The following is a 20,980-nucleotide window of genomic DNA, read 5'->3' on the forward strand; positions in this document are numbered from 1 at the left end:
ACCTTCAGCATTCAAATGTTTATAAAATGGCTTGCGCTTTCTAATTTTGGTAGTTTTGCTTGAAACAATCAGTATTATGGTAATTTTTGGATATACAGGGTAAAGTTGATAATTTCATAACGAGGACAGTAATCACTTTTGCTACACGCACTGCATGGTAGAAGCAACTCACTCCGAGTCTGTCAACACATCCAAACAGTCTAAACTATTCGATTGAGATGAGACGGTGGCGATTTTAAAATATAAATATAGAGCCAATAATGTATCAAACACGTTTAATCTGCAATAATGACAAATTAATGAGTTGGTGATGGGGATTTCAGATTGAAAGTGTGGGGGGGATTGTTCTTTCTATGGAATAATTGTCTACTGCCATCGTGGTGGTAGATGCTCAGTTTCCCTTATGGCTCAGCTCAGGTGCCTACATACACCATAGACATATACATCATTTACAGGCCCCTTTCCTGTGACTGACTGACTGACTGACTGACTGACTGACTGACTGACTGACTGACTGACTGACTGACTGACTGACTGACTGACTGACTGACTGACTGACTGACTGACTGACTGACTGACTGACTGACAGTTCAGGGAGGCCCATAATTTAGAATGGAAAATGAATGTGTTTATGCAACAAGTGTTATTGTATCACATTGAGTCAAATCACATTTGGTTTGTTGATTAATATACAAAGGATCATTTCGAGTCAGTTGGAAAGTTTGCTGTCATAAGCATACGTGTACTTCTCTTATGGTTTCAGAATAATAATTATAGTCATTCTCACCAGAGTTGCACTTTCTGGAAATGTAGGTCTTTGCCCAGTGTATTTTTATCATTAATGTCATGTTTTCTGGTAATGTTCTGACTGAATGGCTTCAGTGACTTACCGTTAGTCGACTTGCATGAGATCAGATGTCACTCACCCACTGGTTTTGTGTGTGTGGCGGTGCCCACTCACTTGTTCCTCTCTCTGTTGGTCTGGGTGTGTTGACTTAGGGTGCCCCGATTTAGTCATTACTCTAGGTATATTATACAATGATGTGGAGGGATAACGTTGTGCACGTTTCCTGTCCTTTTCCTCCACTTAGCTGATCCGGAGTCAGTTTATCTGTGTCATCACAGGGAAAAGGCCCTGTCTGTCTCCCTCACACAGCTGATCTGGAGTCAGTTTGACTGTGTGCAGTCTGGGAGTCTGTTTAGAAGGCATAGTGGTATAGGAGAGGAACCACTGGGGAGGCCCAGCTGAAAGGGGATCTTTGTGTTGCTGTTTAATGGAGTTTTCCTCTCTCTTTTTTTACCTCTGTTTTGGATGCTGCTTCCCACAGTGTGAGCTAGGAGCCCCTCACCTCCAGGTTTAGTGATGATACTGTCAGTCTCTGGTTGGGTTCAATAGAGAGAAAGCATTTTGAATTGGAGTCAAACAAGTAGGTACTTGCTAAATTTGTCCAATAAGAACACATATTTTCATTTTTCTATTGGAAAATGTTTTGCTACGGTGTGCCATGCTGAATTCCTGTTGAACTACCTCCAACTGGACTCCCAGACTCAGACTGACCCAGTCACAGCTGACCACAACATTCAATATGTCCATTATGAGGCTTTTCCAATGCAAAAAATAAACAACCTTTCAATGCTACCTTACCAACCTGTACCTTTTCATCTACCTTACCTACCTTACTTTTTATCTATCTATCTTTCCTACCTTACCTTACCTACCTTACCTTTAATCTATTTTACCTACCTTACCTACACTACCTTACCTACCTTACCTTTAATCTACCTTACCTACACTACCTTACCTACCTTACCTTTAATCTACCATACCTACACTACCTTACCTAAACTTACTTACCTACCTTACCTTTAATCTACCTTACTTTTTATCTACCATACTTTTTATCTACCTTACCTACATTACCTGAACTTACCTACCTTACATTTTCATCTACCCTACCGACCTTACCTTTTATCTACATGACCTACCTTCCCTTTAACTGCATTACTACCGTACCTTTCATCTACATTACCTACCTTACCTTTTATCTACCTTACCTTTTATCTACCTTACCTTTTATCTACCTTACCTTTTATCTACCTTACCTTTTATCTACCTTACCTTTTATCTACCTTACCTTTTATCTACCTTACCTTTCACCTACCTTACCTTTCATCTACATTACCTACCCTACCTTTCATCTACATTACCTACCTTACCTTTCATCTTCATTACCTTTCACCTACATTACCTTTCACCTACATTACCTTACCTACATTACCTTTCACTTACATTACCTACCTTACCTTTCACCTACATTACCTTTCACCTACCTTACCTTACCTACCTTGCCTTTCTCCTACCTTACCTTACCTACCTTGCCTTTCACCTACATTACCTACCTTGCCTTTCACCTACATTACCTACCTTACATTTCACCTACATTACTGACCTTACCTTTTATCTACATTACCGACCTTACCTTTTATCTACATTACCTACCTTACCTTTTATCTACATTACCTACCTTACCTTTTATCTACCATAGTTAAGTGTGCTGACTGTAAGTCACTCTGGATAAGAGTATCTGCTAAATGACCTAAATGTAAATGTAGATGCAATTTTCTCTCGTAGTCCATTCACATTCACTTTGTTCTGAAAGGGTTGAATTGTTCATTCTATGGAATAATTGTCTACTGCCATCGTCACGTCAGTTATTCTGTGTAGGCTCAGTATGTAGCCCACGAGGCAGCTAGGGAGCATGGCTGTGAGTCAACAGTCAGTCAGTAAGAGCCCAGGGCCCAGCCCAGCAGACGTCCCGTTTGGCCGTTTCCATTAGGCACCATTGAGTTTGCTCACTACAGAGCCTCAATGTCATTCACAATGGCCAGGAGATGACAGATTACACCAAAGGCTTTGCTAACAGCAGGCTTCCGCTCCCTCATCTCTAAGTCCACACACTTCTTTATAGGGTTGTCAGTCAGTGCTAACCAATAACCTGGGTAAATACTGTACTGTAGAACCGAATCATAACTGAAACAACATCTGACCTAGAAGAGAGAGTTGAAGGACTGGTGTGTGTTAGAGAGCTTACAATGCTGACATTGTAATGAATATGATGTATTTTAGCAGGACTTTAGTCACTGAAGTGGTGATATCCTATCACGGGTCTCTATTGTGAAAGCCTTACACAGTTGATGTCATGTCTCATTCATGGAAATCGGGAAGATGCTCTCATTGCAACTCACAAGGCTGTTTTTTCCCCCTACGTTTTTCTCTGTATTTTCAACGTTTTATTTGTTTGAATCATTTTATTACCTCAGTGGACCTCCGTAAGCAGGCCAAAACTAGAAGGACTGTTTGTGCAGCATAGGTCAGCCTTATCAATCATTAACCGAAGAATGGAAACGCATGCCTTTTCTCTCAAAACTGCAGTGAATGGACATAGCCTGTATTGAGAAACTTCCCTGCCCACCCACGCTATCCTGATAGGCTGGTCTGTGTCAAGGGGTTATGACACTATCGCCCTCACCACCTATGGCTATCTCCGACAGGGGCCCCCTCTGAAGTCAACCATGTGCCTTTATTGTAACTAGCTAACTGCAGCTGGTAGCTACAAAAGGCTGACGTGCTTCACAACCACACACAATTTACTTTATAGTCAAACAGGGAAGTTTACCAGACTAGCTTAGTATGAAATCTGAAACGGGAGCTCAGGAGTAAATATTTGAGGTAAAACACATCGTGATTTTCCCACTCAGTTCCCTCCGATCAGTCTTTCTGTCTGTTACAAAGCATAGATAAACAAACACATGCTCTGTTGTGTTTATTCTGTCTTTACATACAGTATCAACCCCTTTGAAGTACACGTCTGTGTGACATGTAGATTGCTCCTCAGCTGCTCTGTCATTGTTAGTTTCTATAGTGTTTTAACCCCTCTCTCTCTGACTAGATAGTAAATAGTCATGTTTTTGTGTTACTAATGTCTTTCTGTCATGTCTCTCCCTCCACAGGTCAATGTTCGTGTCACCACCATGGACGCTGAGCTGGAGTTTGCCGTCCAGCCCAGCACCACTGGTAAACAGCTCTTTGACCAGGTCAGTGTTTACAGTATCCTTCTTGCTGTTATTGGGGTGGTCCTGTTATTACCAGCAACAACAGAGCACCTAGAGTATTTACAATATATTTTTGCAGACATTTTTATGAAATATATTTTGAAGCCATCCTCTCGTGTGTGTGTGTGTGTGTGTGTGTGTGTGTGTGTGTGTGTGTGTGTGTGTGTGTGTGCGCGCTTATCAGTTGCCCTGCTCTAGTGACCCGGCCCCAAGCCCACTCCCCCACCTCTCCATACCTCCAGGCCTGTCCTGTACCCACTCACAGCCATTGATATGTTATCTAAGGCAGGGTTTCAAGAGATTTGAACTGGAATTGTTCTTATCAGACCCTCTCTCCTCACGTACTCTAGCAACCATTTCCCGAAAGGGGTGTTGTGCTTAGAGCCAAGAGGTTACTGAAACTGATTACCGGTAGGGTGATGTTACTGAAACTGATTACTGGTAGTGTGAGGCTACTGAAACTGATTACTGGTAGTGTGAGGCTACTGAAACTGATTACTGGTAGTGTGAGGCTACTGAAACTGATTACTGGTAGTGTGAGGCTACTGAAACTGATTACCGGTAGGGTGATGTTACTGAAACTGATTACTGGTAGTGTGAGGCTACTGAAACTGATTACTGGTAGTGTGAGGCTACTGAAACTGATTACTGGTAGTGTGAGGCTACTGAAACTGATTACTGGTAGTGTGAGGCTACTGAAACTGATTACTGGTAGTGTGAGGCTACTGAAACTGATTACTGGTAGTGTGAGGCTACTGAAACTGATTACCGGTAGGGTGATGTTACTGAAACTGATTACTGGTAGTGTGAGGCTACTGAAACTGATTACCGGTAGTGTTAGAAGAGAGAGCATGATAAAAGCTTTTTCCTTTTTATCAGATTACAATATATATAACAATCTAGATGTAAAATAGACATTATTTATGGAAGTGAATAGAGGTCGACCGATTATTCGGGATGGCCGATTAATTAGGGCCGATTTCAAGTTTTCATAAAACCGGTAATCTGCATTTTTGGACACCGATCATGGCCGATTACATTACACTCCACGAGGAGACTGCGTGGCATGCTGACTAACTGTTATGCGAGTGCAGCAAGGAGCCAAGGTAAGGTGCTAGCTAGCATTAAACGTATCTTATAAAAACAATCAATCTTAACATAATCACTAGTTAACCTCTCTAGGATAGGAGACGCTTGCATCCCACTTGGCCAAAATATGTTCCATAAACATCACAATTGGTCATTTTGTTCTATTAATTCCGTCCATATATATCCAAATTGTCCATTTATTTGGCGCGTTTGATCCAGAAAAAAACAGCTTCCAATTTGCGCAACGTCACTACAAAATATCTCAAAAGTTGCCTGTAAACTTTGCCAAAACATTTCAAACTACTTTTGTAGTACAACTTTAGGTATTTTTAAACGTTAATAATCGATCAAATTGAAGACTGGTTTATCTGTGTTCAATACAGGAAGACAACAAACCAACGCTACTTTTCAAGTCTTGCGCAACACTCAACAGTGTCACCCAGTTCCTAGATGGCCGTACTTCTTCATTGCACAAAGGAATAACCTCAACCAAATTCCAAAGACTGGTGACGTCCAGTGGAAGCGGTATGAGTAGCAGGAAGTTGAAATTGTGCACGCTATTTATCCAAAAGTGAAAATGCTGCCCCCTATACCTTAAGAAGTTAACTACACATAGTTGATGATATTACTAGTTTATCTAGCTTGTCCTGCGTTACATATAATCAATGCGGTGCCTGTTAATTTATCATTGAATCATAGCCTACTTAGCCAAACAGGTGATTTAACAAGCGCATTCGCGAAGAAAGCACTGTCGTTGCACCAATGTGTACCTAACCATAAACATCAACACCTTTCTTAAAATCATTACACAAGTATATATTTCTAAACCTGCATATTTAGTTAATATTGCCTGCTAACATGAATTTCTTTTAACTAGGGAAATTGTGTCACTTCTCTTGCTTTCTGTGCAACAGAGTCAGGGTATATGCAGCAGTTTGGGCCGCCTGGCTCGTTGCGAACTGTGTGAAGACTATTTCTTCTTAACAAAGGCAGCCAACTTCGCCAAACGGGGGATGATTTAACAAAGGTGCATTTGCGAAAAAAGCACAATCGTTGCACGAATGTACATAACCATAAACATCAATGCCTTTCTTAAAATCAATACACAAAGTATATATTTTTTAAACCTGCATTTTAAGTTCAAATAAATTCATGTAAGCAGGCAATCACCACCTTCCGGAGACACCTGAAACCCCACCTCTTTAAGGAATACCTAGGATAGGTTAAGTAATCCCTCTCACCCCACCCCCCCTAAGTTTTAGATGCACTATTGTTAAGTGACTGTCCCACTGGATGTCATAAGGTGAATGCACCAATTTGTAAGTCGCTCTGGATAAGAGCGTCTGCTAAATGACTTAAATGTAATGTAATGTAATGTAATGCAATATTAAACTAGGGAAATTGTTTCACTTCTCTTGCGTTCATTGTGCGCAGAGTCGGGGTATATGCAACAGTTTGGGACCCCTGGCTCGTTGCAAACTAATTGGCCAGAATTGTACATAATTATGACATTGAAGGTTGTGCAATGTAACAGCAATATTTAGACTTATGGATGCCACCCGTTAGATAAAATACGGAACGGTTCTGTATTTCACTGAAAGAATAAACTTTTTGTTTTCGAAATTATAGTTTCCGGATTTGACCATATTAATGACCTAGGGCTCGTATTTCTGTGTGTTATTATTATATTATAATGAAGTCTAGGATTTGATAGAGCAGTCTGACTGAGCGATGGTGGGCAGCAGCAGGCTTGTAAGCATTCATTCAAACAGCACTTTACTGCTTTTGCCAGCAGCTCTTTGCAATGCTTCAAGCATTGCTCTGTTTATGACTTCAAACCTATCAACTCCTGAGATTAGACTGGCAATACTAAAGTACGTATTAGGACATCCAATAGTCAAAGGTATATGAAATACAAATGGTATAGAGAGAAATAGTCCTACAATAACTACAACCTAAAACTTCTTACCTGGGAATATTGAAGACTCATGTTAAAAGGAACCACCAGCTCTCATATGTTCTCATGTTCTGAGCAAGGAACTTAAACGTTAGCTTTTTTACATGGCACATATTGAACTTTTACTTTCTTCTCCAACACTTTGTTTTTGCATTGTTTAAACCAAATTGAACATGTTTCATTATTTATTTGAGATTAAATTGATTTTATTGATGTATTATATTAAGTTAAAATAAGTGTTCATTCAGTATTGTTGTAATTGTCATTATTATATATATATATATATATATATCAATCGGCCAAGTAATCAGTATCGGCTTTTTTTGTCCTCCAATAATCGGTATCGGCGTTGAAAAATCATAATCGGTCGACCTCTCGAAGTGAATCATTCCAACCATTGTCCTTCCCATGGAACCCAGATATACATGTGTTTGAGCCGGTTCCTGACATCAATGTTTTCTGTACAATATCTTTGAATACAGCATGTTTGTATAGTAAGTATAGAGGGACAATAAGACAATATCGTATTGTTCTCAGATTACTGTACATTGAGCTTGTAGTAAGTTGCTGCCGTAACCTCTTGTTGGTTGGTACTTCAGTGTAATGTACTGGATGTGAAGAGGCGGCAGCTATCTTAGTGGTTAGAGCAAAAGTTGCTGGCTCAAATACCCAAGGTGAAAAATCTGTCTGTGCCGTTGAGCAAGGCACTTAGCTCTTATGTGCTGCAGGGGCACCATACTACCATGTCTGACCTTGTAAAACAACAAATTTCACTGCACCTTTCTGGTGTATTTGACAAATAAAAAAAATAAAAAATGTATGTGCTTATGTAATGGTTGAGTCACGTCTGTAGCCACAGTATGGACTGGATTCCAAAGGCATCATGGGATGTACAGATGTAGGATCTTATTTTTTTCACTCTTTTGTTGATGATCATTTTCCTGCACTGTAAGAAATGCAAACTTGTAGTATATTCAAGGTTTAAAAATAGCTTCTAAATGTTGTAATTTCCACAAAAAAAATGTCAGACTTGATTTTGCCCTAACAAAAAATGTATCAACCCCCTACAATGTCCAATAATTATGATCTACATAATAACTCACATTTCCTGTTGCTGCAGGAATATTTTCCTGCTGTACAGTTCAAACTGGTTCAAATTAAGATCCTACATCTGTAGCAGGCCTTTATTCCACCACGCCATGGGGAGAGGAAAGGCCTTATCTTGGCTTGGCATAGCCCTTCCTGAATAACGTGTGTATGTGGATACATGTCTAGGGAATTTTACCTTCAGTTCAGGCTCTCTGCAGAGATATCAGCATTAGATTCAGATGTTCCACTTCAGTGTCACTAAGAATTCCGTCCGCTACGTGTTGAAAGGCCTCAGTGGGGTGTGCGAGACATCGTCGTGCACCAGAATAATCTGTGTTGGGAAACAGTTTGTCGACGCTCACAATACAGGTGCACGTAATGGGTTTGTCTTGTGAACTGTCCATCTGATAACCACCAGCAGCCAAAGTTGAAGTCTACTGACGTTGAACTACTGCTTCCTCTGGTTAGAAATGTCTGTCCAAAGCCTGTGACCTAATTGAATTAGAAACTTGGCATGAACGGGTGAAGTCAGTAGCAGAAAGAACAGACAGTGAGACAGAAGCACACACACACACACACACACACACACACACACACACACACACACACACACACACACACACACACACACACACACACACACACACACACACACACACACACATTTTAAATACTTTATTTGAATCCACCAATCAAATGTACAAACATTTCAAAGGTCCCTGTATGCGTGGCACTCAAGTGTACAGAAGGCACCTCCTTCTCCTAACAGCTAGGCTGCCCACGACAGCTGAAACAGACCAGTACCTAGTCAATTGCTTTGCCCTAGTTTTTGTGAGGCCCATAATCTGGAGGCCACGCAAGCCTGTGTACATGGCTGAGACTGCTGAATATCAGAGCCACCAGCTTGCACCTTCATGTGAAGCTGTCCCAGCATGCCACGAGGGGCTGTTTATTTAAGCAGCTTCTCGGCAAAGGCCTGCTCCATACTGTATAGCCGTCAAATGAGCAGCCCAGTTCACACACACACACACACACACACACACACACACACACACACACACACACACACACACACACACACACACACACACACACACACACACACACACACACACACACACACACACACACACACACACAGTGACCCCCCCCACACACACTGGTATTACTCAGCATCAGTGGTGAGCCCATCCCCTGTTAAAGTGGCCTGGAGTGGGCCCCTCTCTGTGGTGGGCCCTGATCATAGGACCATTGATGTGCAGCCCTGCTGCCTCAGCCCTACCTCTTCAACACACTCACTTAGATTTTTCCATAGAACTGCTTAAAGCCTTTTCCCCCACAGCTTTTCTTAGATACTGTGAATGTATCCGTTCAGGACAGGCCACCTAAACAGATGACTCTCTCTCTGGGCTTTTGCCCTCGTAAACACTGCTGAGAGAAACGTTCACTGTGAAGTTTGACTGGAGTGACCGTGCAAGGTGTGACATTCGTGCTCCTGTCTCACTGTACAGACTGCATGAGATGCAGAGTGGGAGATTCTCTAAAGTTGTCCAGAGGTGGTTCAAGCTGCTTTAGTTTTTTCCCCCTCCAGTTTTATATACGGGATGTAGATTGTGTATATTATACATCGTTAATCCTTTGAATAATACTGCATATATAACAATGAGCTGCGCCCCAAAGATAAAGAATGAGAGAATCTTTTGATGTCATGCATGGCACAATTCTTGAATCCATTGTGGGACAAAACTAGGTCTTTTGTGTTGGGTGAGAACAGCTAACATGTAATCTACAGTTTGAGCTTCATTGATTCAACTGCAAATGTTTGTCTTAGAGCTGTTTAATGATTGGCTGATGGCCTGGCAGTGAGTGTCACACCCAGTTTGTAACTCTTTGGTCAAGTACTTTGCAGCCTTTTAACTCCTGGAAGGTTGATTAGTTCTTTCCAGTACATACGGTGGGGTTTTGTCTTTAATACAGGTACTATTGTTATTTGATAAAAATCTGTTTGACCCATCCCTAGACAGACATGTTCTGCTTTTGCAGACGGACAAAGGCCTCTAGTTGTACTTATTCCCCTGGGGAAAAGAAATCCTTCATTTAGATGACTCAATACCCTCTCTCTCTCTACCTCCTCTGTGTGGTTCCCGGTCCCAAAGACCCATGAAAGGGGCTGTTTGTGTCCTGAAACCCTCAGGACTTTCATTCCAGGGGAGACAACACAGTCAGATGCACTCTCTCATTTCAGGCCTGACTAGTCAGTGCTTGTTGTGCTAAAATAAAATTTAGAGAGAAAAAACTTAACCTGAATCAAAGTCATTCATCTCCTGCAACTCTGGCACGTTAGCCCAGATCCATATTTGGTGGCAGCTAAGTAAGTACTGGGCGCTTGATTTTATGTTAACCTTGGCCACTGCTTATCGGATAGGAATGGGGTGTGTGTGTGTGTGTGTGTGTGTGTGTGTGTGTGTGTGTGTGTGTGTGTTCACTCAAGCTGCTTCACCCAACCAGCTAAGCACCCCACATGATGATTGGGTGGGGAATCTGGCAGCGACACAAACAGAACATGGCCTGGCGACTTGAGAGTCTCTCATCCTAATTGAAATGCCTGGTCTATAGACTCTCTATAACCCATAATATATAACTATAGGGTGCCATTTCAGCCTATACATATATCTATGTTGCAGTCATTTTGCAAAATAATAAAAAAAACCTAGAGATCAAAGACGTCTCTGGTCTATCAGAGTTGAGCTCCGAAGTCAGCGGAAAAGAGCACCTCTCCTTACAGCAACAAGTGATTCCCCAGATCTGTAATTGACTACTCTTCCCTCTCAGTACGCTAATCCCTGATTAATGGGAGAATAAAATCGATATAGTTACATATCAGGGTGTAGTCTTTTACGATATATGTTATCTTATCATTTTGACAATAGCGTAATATTATTTTTGTGCTAGTTGGCTGTACCTGCACCAAAACTCCAGTATTTTTCCTTCATAGCTTGTTCTCCATCTTCTTTTTAAATAGGGAGCCAATTAGTTTTCAGCCCTTTTATTTCCATGACTGATCAGAACTGGTTTTCTCATGGCTCTCTCTTCTCCCTCTGCTGCAGCAAACATATGGGGAGCAATATGTTTGTGACACCGAATACATATCATATCGTATCGGCACCTAAGTATCATAATAATACTGGTTCGTGAGGTCCCTGGCAATTCCCAGCCCATCATTTCCTAATGTTCCAACATTTCCTAATGTTCCAGTGTGTTGTAAAGAAACCAGTCATACAGACAGTACACACTAGTCATTCACTATTAGGGTTCCTTAGAAGTCAAACAATAGAGGCATAGTGTTGGGGAGTAGACCAGTGCAGTAGACCAGTAGTGAACTATATGTAGTCATTTAACTACATTTTACTGTAGCTTGGTGGTAGTTTAACTAAATTCAGATCTTGGTAGTGTTTTCACTAGTTATTTACTACTAGAACTACACACTAACATCACTTTTTTGTTGTTGCAAAAAGACAAAATATTGGTAGGATGCAGTTCAAGAGTATGCGATGTTTGAGACATCCAGCCCTGAGAGGGTGGAGAGGAGAATCTGATGCTTCATGGTGCGGAAGGCAGAGATCTAGGAGGTGAGAACAGAGGAGATGAGTCAGCTTTGGCAGTGAGGACAGTCTCTGACACATAGAAGAGCAGTCTCGGTTGAGTGACCCGTCTTGAAGCCTGACTGGTTAGGGTCAAGAAGATAATTCTGAGAGAGATGGGAGAGAGTTGGTCAAAGACTCAAGTGTTTTGGAAAGATGATACATAAGGGAGACCAGTGAGAGTGTTGGTTTTTGAGGAGGGGAGAGACTCCAGCCATTTTGAAGTCAGATGGGATTCAGCCAGTGGTCGAGGATGATTTCATGAGGGAAGTGAGGAATGGGAAAAGGTCTTCAGAGCTGACTGGAGAAGGGAGGGGGGTTTGGAGTCAAGTGGGCAGGTTGTCAGGAGGCCGGACCTCACTTGTCACAGAATTTCAACTGGAGAATGAGGTCAAGGCGTAGGATAGTTATGTGCGAGTGGGACCAGTGGACTCAATAGGCTAATTGACTGAGGAGCGGATGTCGTCAACCTTCTTTTCAAAGTGGTTAACAAAGTCGTCCTCAGAGAGGAAGGAGGGAGGGAGGGGGAGGGGTGGACGATTAAGGAGGGAGGAGAAGGTGGAAAAGGGTTTCCTTGGGTTAGATGCAGAAGCTTGAAATTTAGAGTGATAAAATGCAAAAGCAGCAGCTACTCTTCCTGGGGTCCACACAAAACCTAAAACATGACATAATACAGAACATTAATAGACAACAACAGCTCAAGGACAGAACTACATACATTTAAAACATCTGACATAGCTTACATATGAGTATGTACACAAACTATCTAAACCAAGTTTGTTGTTCCCTTGAGCAATCTGAAATGGGAGGTCCATACAATCATGGCTCTATTTAGTACTATAAGTTTTCTTGAATTTGTTCTGGATTTGGGGACTGTGAAAATACCCCTGGTGGCAGGTCTGCTGGGTTAAGTGTGTGTGTCAGAGCTGTGTGTAAGTTGACTATACAAACTATTTGGAACACATTGTTTTTATAAAAACAAGAAGTGATGCAGTCAGTCTCTCTTCAACTATTAACCAAGAGAAACGGCTATGCATATTATTGATATTAGCCTTCTGATTACAGGGAAGAGCAAGATGTGCCGCACTGTTCTGGGCCAGCTGTAGTTTTTCTAGGTCCTTCTTTGCAGCACTTAACCACAAGACTGGGCAAGAATCAAGATCAGATTAAACTAGAGCCTGCAGGACTTGCTTTGTGGAGTGTGGTGTCAAAAAAGCAGAGCATCTCTTTATCATGGACAGACCTCTCCCCATCTTTACAACCATTGAATCAATATGTTTTGACCATGACAACTTACTCAACAGCCAGGATTTAGGTCCAGGATTTAGGGAATGATTTGTACCAAATACAATGCTCTTAGTTTTAGAGATGTTCGGGACTAGTTTAGGCCACCCATTCTAAAACTGACTGCAACTCTTTGTTTAGGGTTGCAGGGATTTCACTTGCTGTGGTTGCTGACACATATAGGGTTGAATCATCAGCATACATAGACAGGCTTTGTTTAATGCCAGTGCCATGCCATTAGTAAAAATAATAAGTAGCTTTAGCAGAGGATACTGAGGAAGAGAAGGTAGGGAGGAGGGAGGGAGTGAAAGGATGATAGGTCCTCCGTAAGTTTAGTTCCCCTCAATTTTTGCACAGCTGCCTGCAGCACTGTTCTTTAAGCTTGCAATGAGTCACTCAGCCACGTTGCAGGAGGGAAGGGCTGAGCCAGCTGGGGGGAAAGGGGGCAGTGTGAGTCAAAGGATGTGGAAAGGGAAGATAGTAAGGTCGAAGAGGCAGAATCAGGAGGCAGAATCAGGAGACAGGAGGGAGAAGGATTTAGAGCGAGATGATTGGATAGAAGAGATGGTAGTGGGAAAGAGAGAATGAATATTCCGATGGCGGATGTCCATCTGGGTAGGGGATGAGTTGGTAGGGTTGGAGGAGAGGGAAACTACTAAAGAAACAAAGTAGTGATCAAAGACCTAGAATGGGGTTGCAGTGAGATTAGTAGGCAAATAGCATCTAGTAAAGATGAGGTCAAGCGCATTTCCTGCCTTGTGAGTGGGAGGGGACTGGGAAAAGAGATAATGAGTGGAAAGAAAGAGGTGGAAAGAAATTCATCGGAGGCAGACGCCAGGTGGTTGAAGTCGCCCAGTACAATAAGTGTTGAGCCATTGTCAGGAAATTAGATTATCAAGGTGTCAAGCTCATTGAGCAACTCTATGGTTACCTGGTGGGCAGTAGATGGCAACGATGTTAAGCTTGAGTGGACAAGTGACAGTGACAGAATGTAAAGCAAATGAGGAGATGGATAGGGTGAGTGAGGGAGAAAAGAGAATCTCCACTTAAGAGAAATGAGTATCCCTGTGCCACCACCGCGACAACCTGATGAACTGTGACAACCAGATGCTCAAGAATCAGCTGCAAGTTATAAGCAGCCAACAGTTCACACACCAAGTAGGCTACTGGGTAGACAGACAACATTTAAAATAGATGGCACTAGCTAGAAAAAAGTACTAGACAACAACAGATTAGGATAAAACTGTACTTATCACTCCTGGAGATATCAGGAGTCCTCTAGCTATAGATTGAAGCACAACAACTGAATATATATGACGTTGTTGTGGCTAGCTAGTCGCTGCTTTCAGTCAGTGCAGATTTGATCTTACTGCTTTTTCCAGTCAAAGTCTCCTGTGGAGAATGAGCTGAGTCTGGTCCCAGATCTGTATGTGCTGTTTTATCAACTCTGGCAAGACAGCACAATCAGATCTGGGACCAATAGGAGTTGGCAAAATAGCACAAACGGATCTGGAACCAATGGGAGTTGGCAAGACAGCACAAGCGGATCTGGCACCAGGCTAGAAGGAGCTAACCCGTATGTCCGGGTCTGGAAAAGCGTAATCCTATGAGGCATGGCCAGATTAAGCCTGGTACCTGAGTATGTCATTTTAAGGGCAAGCGCTCCGGGCCGCGCCAACATAATGCCACAGGGCTCAAAGGCCTGTTTATACAAGACGCTCTGCTCTGCTTGTGATCATGCAGCACTGGTGGTACAATCTAGTTTATTTTACAAATCAGATCAAAGTTTATTTGTCACGTGCGCCGAATACACCTTACAGTGAAATGCTTACTTACAGGCTCTAACCAATGGTGTGTGTGTGCGTGTGTGTGCGTGTGCGTGTGTGTGTGTGTGTGTGTGTGCGTGTGTGTGCGTGTGTGTGCGTGTGTGTGCGTGTGTGTGCGTGTGTGTGTGTGTGTGTGTGTGTGTGTGTAAGTAAAGAAATAAAACAACAGTAAAAAGACATTTGAAAAAAGAGTAGCAAGGCTATATACAGACACATTAGGCTTAGGCACGTTAGGCTTATTGAGGTAGTATGTACATGTAGGTATCGTTAAAGTGACTATGCATATATGATTAACAGAGTAGCAGAAGCATAAAAAGAGGGGTTGGCGGGTAGTGGGACACAATGCAGATAGCCCGGTTAGCAAATTTGGTTACCTGTTCAGGAGTCTTATGGCTTGGGGATAAAAACTGCTGAGAAGCCTTTTTGTCCTAGACTTGGCACTCCGGTACTGCTTGCCATGAGGTAGTAGAGAGAACAGTCTATGACTGGGGTGGCTGGGGTCTTTGACAATTTTTAGAGCCTTCCTGGTGTAGACGTCCTGGATGGCAGGCAGCTTTGTCCCAGTGATGTACTGGGTATACGCACTACCCTCTGTAGTTCCTTGCGGTCGGAGGCCGAGCAATTGCCGTACCAGGCAGTGATCAAGTTTTTAATCGATATACAGTACCAGTCCAGTTTTGACACACATACTAATCAAGGGGTTTTCTATATTTTTATTATTTTCTACATTGTAGAATAATAGTGAAGACATCAAAGCTCTGAAATAACACGCATAGCTTCACCTGGAATGTGTTTCCAACAGTCTTGAAGGAGTTCCCACATATCCTGAGCACTTGTTGGATGCTTTTCCTTCACTCTGCGGTCCAACTCATCCCAAACCATCTCAATTGGTTGAGGTCGGGAGATTGTGGAACCCAGGTCATCTGATGCAGCACTCCATCCCTCTCCTTCTTGGTCAAATAGCCCTTACACAGCCTGGAGGTGTGTTGGGTTATTGTCCTGATGATAGTCCCACTAATGATAGTCCCACTAAGCGCAAACCAGATGGGAGGGCGTATCGCTGCAGAATGCTGTGGTAGCCATGCTGGTTAAGTGTGCCTTGAATTCTAAATAAATCACAGACCGTGTCACCAGCAGAGCACCGTCACACCTCCATGCTTTATGGTGGGAACCACACATGCAGAGATCATCCGTTCACCTACTCTGCGTCTCACAAAGACATGGCGGTTGGAACCAAAGGACAGATTTCCACTGGTCTAATGTCCATTGCTGGTGTTTCTTGGCAAAAGCAAGTCTCTTCTTATTATTGGTTTCCTTTAGTAGTGGTTTCTTTGCTGCAATTCAACCTTTAAGGCCTGATTTCACACAGTCTCCTCTGAACAGTTGATGTTGAGATGTGTCTGTTACTTGAACTCTGTGAAGCATTTATTTGGACTGCAATCTGAGGTGCAGTTAAATCTAAGGAACTTATCCTCTGCAGCCGAGGTAACTCTGGGTCTTCCTTTCCTGTGGTGGTCCTCATGAGAGCCAGTTTCATCATAGCGCTTGATGGTTTTTGCAACTGCCCTTGAAGAAACTTTCAAAGTTCTTGAAACTTTCCGTATTGACTGACCTTCATGTCTTAAAGTAATGATGGACTGTCGTTTCTCTTTGCTTATTTGAGCTGTTCTTGCCATAATATGGACTTGGTCTTTTACCATATAGGGCTGTCTTCTGTATACCACCCCTACCTTGTCACAACACAACTGATTGTCTCAAATGCATTAAGAAGGAAATAAATTCCACAAATTAACTTTTAACAAGGCACACCTGTTAATTGAAATGAAAAAAAAAAAAAAATAAACCTTTATTTTACTAGGCAAGTCAGTTAAGAACTAATTCTTATTTTCAATGACGGCCTAGGAACAGTGGGTTAACTGCCTGTTCAGGGGCAGAACGACAGATTTGTACCTTGTCAGCTCGGGGATTCAAACTTGCAACCTTCCGGTTACTAGTCCAACGCTCTAACCACAAGGCCACCCTGCCGCCCCAGGTGACTACCTCATGAAGCTGGTTGAGAGAATGCCAGGAGTGTGCAAAGGGTGGCTACTTTGAACAATCTCAAATATATTTAGATGTAACACTTTTTGGGTTACTACATTATTCCATATGTGTTATTTCATAGTTTTGATGTCTTCTCTATTATTGTACAATGTAGAAAATAGTCAAAATAAAGAAAAACCCTTGGAGTAGGTTTGGCCGGTACTGTATATATTTTGACCAGTATTGTATAAACTACTACTGTGTGGCAGTTGTTAGCTAGTGGATTTAATATATAGAGGTACTATACATTGTTTACTTGTATCCATTAATTTTGGCCTGGAGATCTGTGCATGTAACTTGAGTTTTCACTCAAATCTTCCATTGACATCAATGCATGATTTATGCAATTATCAAGAAGTGCTCAGATCTCAATTCAGGTTCCTGCCTTCACAGTGTATCCTATTTATTTTGTGTTTGGTATGTACAGTTTGTCTCTAGTAACTGTCTTACTGACATGGTTGATTCATGGTACTGTCTCTTTCTCGTTCACAGGTGGTGAAGACAATCGGCTTGAGGGAGGTCTGGTACTCTGGTCTTCAGTATGTAGACGGTAAAGGATACCTAACCTGGCTGAAGCTTGACAAAAAGGTAAGGTTAATCTAGGACTAAAAATGTTACAAGTCCCCTCTATTTTGCCTGATGTAGTACTGTACAAATATTTGTTCATATCTGCTCAGGCATTCTCAAACCATTTCCCGCTCTATTCTTAAACCGCTGGACTCCATTACCATTCTATGGTAAACAATATAAAATAGGCCATACAAAAAGAGCACATTCTTTTAAAGGCGGGGTCAAATCACTCCACACTACATTTGCTTGCCACTCACTCACTGCATTATTGAATTCACATAATGCATTGCGGCTGCCCAATGGCCACCCTCTCTCACTCCTGTGCAGGCCGGTGGCTAATTCTTAATCTCTCTTTTATTTTCACATCCTGTCAGGGACTCTGTCAAATGGCACCCTATTCCCTATTTAGTGCACTACTTTTGACCAGGGCCCATAAGGATCCCCACGGGGCTCTGGTTAAAAGTAGTGCACTCTATAGGGAATATGGCGCCATTTGTGAAGTAAGCAATTTCCAGTGAATCCACTGCAATGAAATTCCTGTGCAGTCGGTAGTGTGAACTCTTAGTGAACTGCTAGAAACTAAAATACTAGTTCTACTTCACTCTTGCTGTTGTTCCTGAGCAAACAGAAATCTCACACTGCTCTGTTTTCATTCACTTGTAGATCATGTAGACTCTGTACTGACAGTATAGCGACGGTATAGCTACAGTATATCTACAGTATATTTACATTATAGGTAAAACACTTCCACCTGTTTGTGGAATTGAGTCTGTGTCAATGTGCAGCATTTCCAAATGGGTCAGATGGTTATCACTAGAGCTGTATATACAGGATATGTACTGTATGTATCAAATGGCTCTGGTATCACATCAGAGGTCACACAAATGGTTATAGGGGTAGTAGAGTAACTTTACTTAGTTTACAGTGAAAGGTGTATAAATGGTTATAGGGGTAGTAGAGTAACTTAGTTTACAGTGAAATGTGTATAAATGATTATAGGGGTAGTAGAGTAACTTTACTTAGTTTACAGTGAAATGTGTATAAATGGTTATAGGGGTAGTAGAGTAACTTTACTTAGTTTACAGTGAAATGTGTATAAATGGTTATAGGGGTAGTAGAGTAACTTTACTTAGTTTACAGTGAAATGTGTATAAATGATTATAGGGGTAGTAGAGTAACTTTACTTAGTTTACAGTGAAAGGTGTATAAATGGTTATAGGGGTAGTAGAGTAACTTTACTTGGGAACATTCCAGTGATTTCACACAGCCACCCCATTCACTCCCAATTCTTCACATAGCCACCCCATTCACTCCCCATTCTTCACACAGCCATCCCATTCTCCTCATCAATACCTTATGGTTCCTGTTTCGGAGCCAACACAGAAGAGACCAATGCCAGTAAACAAACAACGTTACAGAGGATCATTCAAGTTTATCAGTACCATTTTACCCATCCCTTTTTTAAAGAGGAATATAACAGTGCATTTTTTTAATGCAGCACCGTGCGTCCAAGATAATTTAACCCTCCGGGAACAATAAAGTTGATCCAATCCCATCATTCTTTGCTACTCATGAAACTAGTAGACATGGGGCTACATCCCAAATGGCACACTATTCCCTTATAGTAGTGCACTACAGGGCTCTGGTCAAAAGTAGTGCACTATATAGAGAATAGGGTGCCATTTGAGACCAGATCATTCTTGAAGGACATATATCAATCAATAATCAATAAATCGTCTCTCCAACCAGGTGTCTTCCCAGGACGTGAAGAAGGAGAACCCGCTGCAGTTCAAGTTCCGCGCCAAGTTCTTCCCCGAGGATGTGTCTGAGGAGCTCATCCAGGACATCACCCAGAAGCTGTTCTTCATGCAGGTAACACACACACACACACAACTGTTATACTATTATTTGTACTCACAATGCTTAATTGCTGATACAAACAAAGTTGTTAAGTGTGTGTGTTTGTGTGTCCAGGTGAAGGAGGGCATCCTGAGCGATGAGGTGTACTGTCCCCCAGAAACGGCCGTGCTGCTGGCCTCCTACTCTGTCCAGGCCAAGTTCGGAGACTATACCCGGGACCTCCACCGGCCCGGCTACCTCACCTCTGACCGTCTGCTGCCCCAGCGGTGAGCGTCAATCCACTCCCAGCCCACACTAGGGTTGCATCCCAAATGGCACCCTATTCCCTATCCAGGCCCTGGTCAAAAGTTGTGCACTACATAGGGAATAGGGTGCCATTTAGGACACATACGAGAGCTATTTTAGCACAGTAGCATGAAGCATACTCTTTGCTTCATTCATGTCAATGTATTGTGTGTGCATTCTAAGTGGTATGCTAGTATCGACATTGGAACATAGGAAGCCAGGAGTACAGATACTAGACAATAGCTCAGTGTGCTGCTGTTATAAACCAGAACAGGATGAAGTTTTGTGTTCACATGCATACATAGACACAAAGGAATCCAGATATTGATCATAACATGAGTACCCTTTTATTCAGTGTACTCTCTGTTTACCCCCTCTTCTTTTCCTCCTCCTTCCTCTCTTCCTTTCTGTCCTCCCTCCATCTCCTCCCTCTTTCCCCTCTTTCTCCTCCTTTTCCTCCTCTTCTTTCTCCTCCTCCTCCTCTGTAGGGTTCTTGAGCAGCACAAGCTGTCCAGGGAGCAGTGGGAGGAGAGGATCCAGGTGTGGCATGAGGAACACTGTGGAATGCTCAAGTGAGTTTTGGTTTGTATGAATATCTATGTTGGTGTCCCTCTCATAAGGAAACAGGTCAATTGCATTATTTGTTGTACCTCAAAAAGCAGTGAATAGTTTCTTGTAGAGCAGTTGAATGAATAGTACAGCAGCGTTTGTGTGTGCGCGTGTGTGTGTGTGTGGAGTCAAATCTATTCCAAACCATTCCTTAATTTGGTCATGTTTGATTGTGCAGGGAGGATGCCATGCTGGAGTACCTGAAGATAGCTCAGGACCTGGAGATGTACGGAGTCAACTACTTCGACATCAAGAACAAGAAGGGGACCGAGCTGTGGCTGGGAGTAGACGCCCTGGGACTCAACATCTACGAGAAGGAGGACAAGTAAGAAACAGGGTCCTGTTCAGTAGGTCACACCGTAGCAAAATGTTTTGCGAAGAAACATTTAAATGTCCAGGTAGTCCCTCCCAGTTTCAGTCTGTTTCAAAACATTTATTCCCTACTGGACACCACCCATGTTCCCTCTCTGAACTGACCACTAGGGGGTCAATTCATGAAAAACTTGATTTGGGTTTGCTTGATAATGTCTGGTGTGCCAGTTGGGCAAGGTTTACGCTTCTGGGTCTATCCTAAT

General features: G+C 42.3%; 1 protein-coding gene across 2 annotated transcripts in view; it reads left to right on the top strand.

The window, feature by feature from the left end:
- Positions 1 to 20,980, top strand: part of ezrb (ezrin b) — a 55,405-nt gene that overhangs the window by 5,233 nt on the left and 29,192 nt on the right. For both annotated transcript variants that reach the window (XM_046291208.1, XM_046291209.1), the window contains exons 3-8: positions 4,012 to 4,095; positions 17,574 to 17,669; positions 19,401 to 19,523; positions 19,626 to 19,777; positions 20,285 to 20,368; positions 20,584 to 20,730. In XM_046291208.1, coding sequence (XP_046147164.1) covers positions 4,012 to 4,095; positions 17,574 to 17,669; positions 19,401 to 19,523; positions 19,626 to 19,777; positions 20,285 to 20,368; positions 20,584 to 20,730 — 686 coding nt within the window. The remainder of the gene's footprint in view (positions 1 to 4,011; positions 4,096 to 17,573; positions 17,670 to 19,400; positions 19,524 to 19,625; positions 19,778 to 20,284; positions 20,369 to 20,583; positions 20,731 to 20,980) is intronic.

This window comes from Oncorhynchus gorbuscha, linkage group LG12, assembly GCF_021184085.1.
Source record: "Oncorhynchus gorbuscha isolate QuinsamMale2020 ecotype Even-year linkage group LG12, OgorEven_v1.0, whole genome shotgun sequence".
Taxonomy (NCBI): Eukaryota; Metazoa; Chordata; class Actinopteri; order Salmoniformes; family Salmonidae; genus Oncorhynchus; species Oncorhynchus gorbuscha.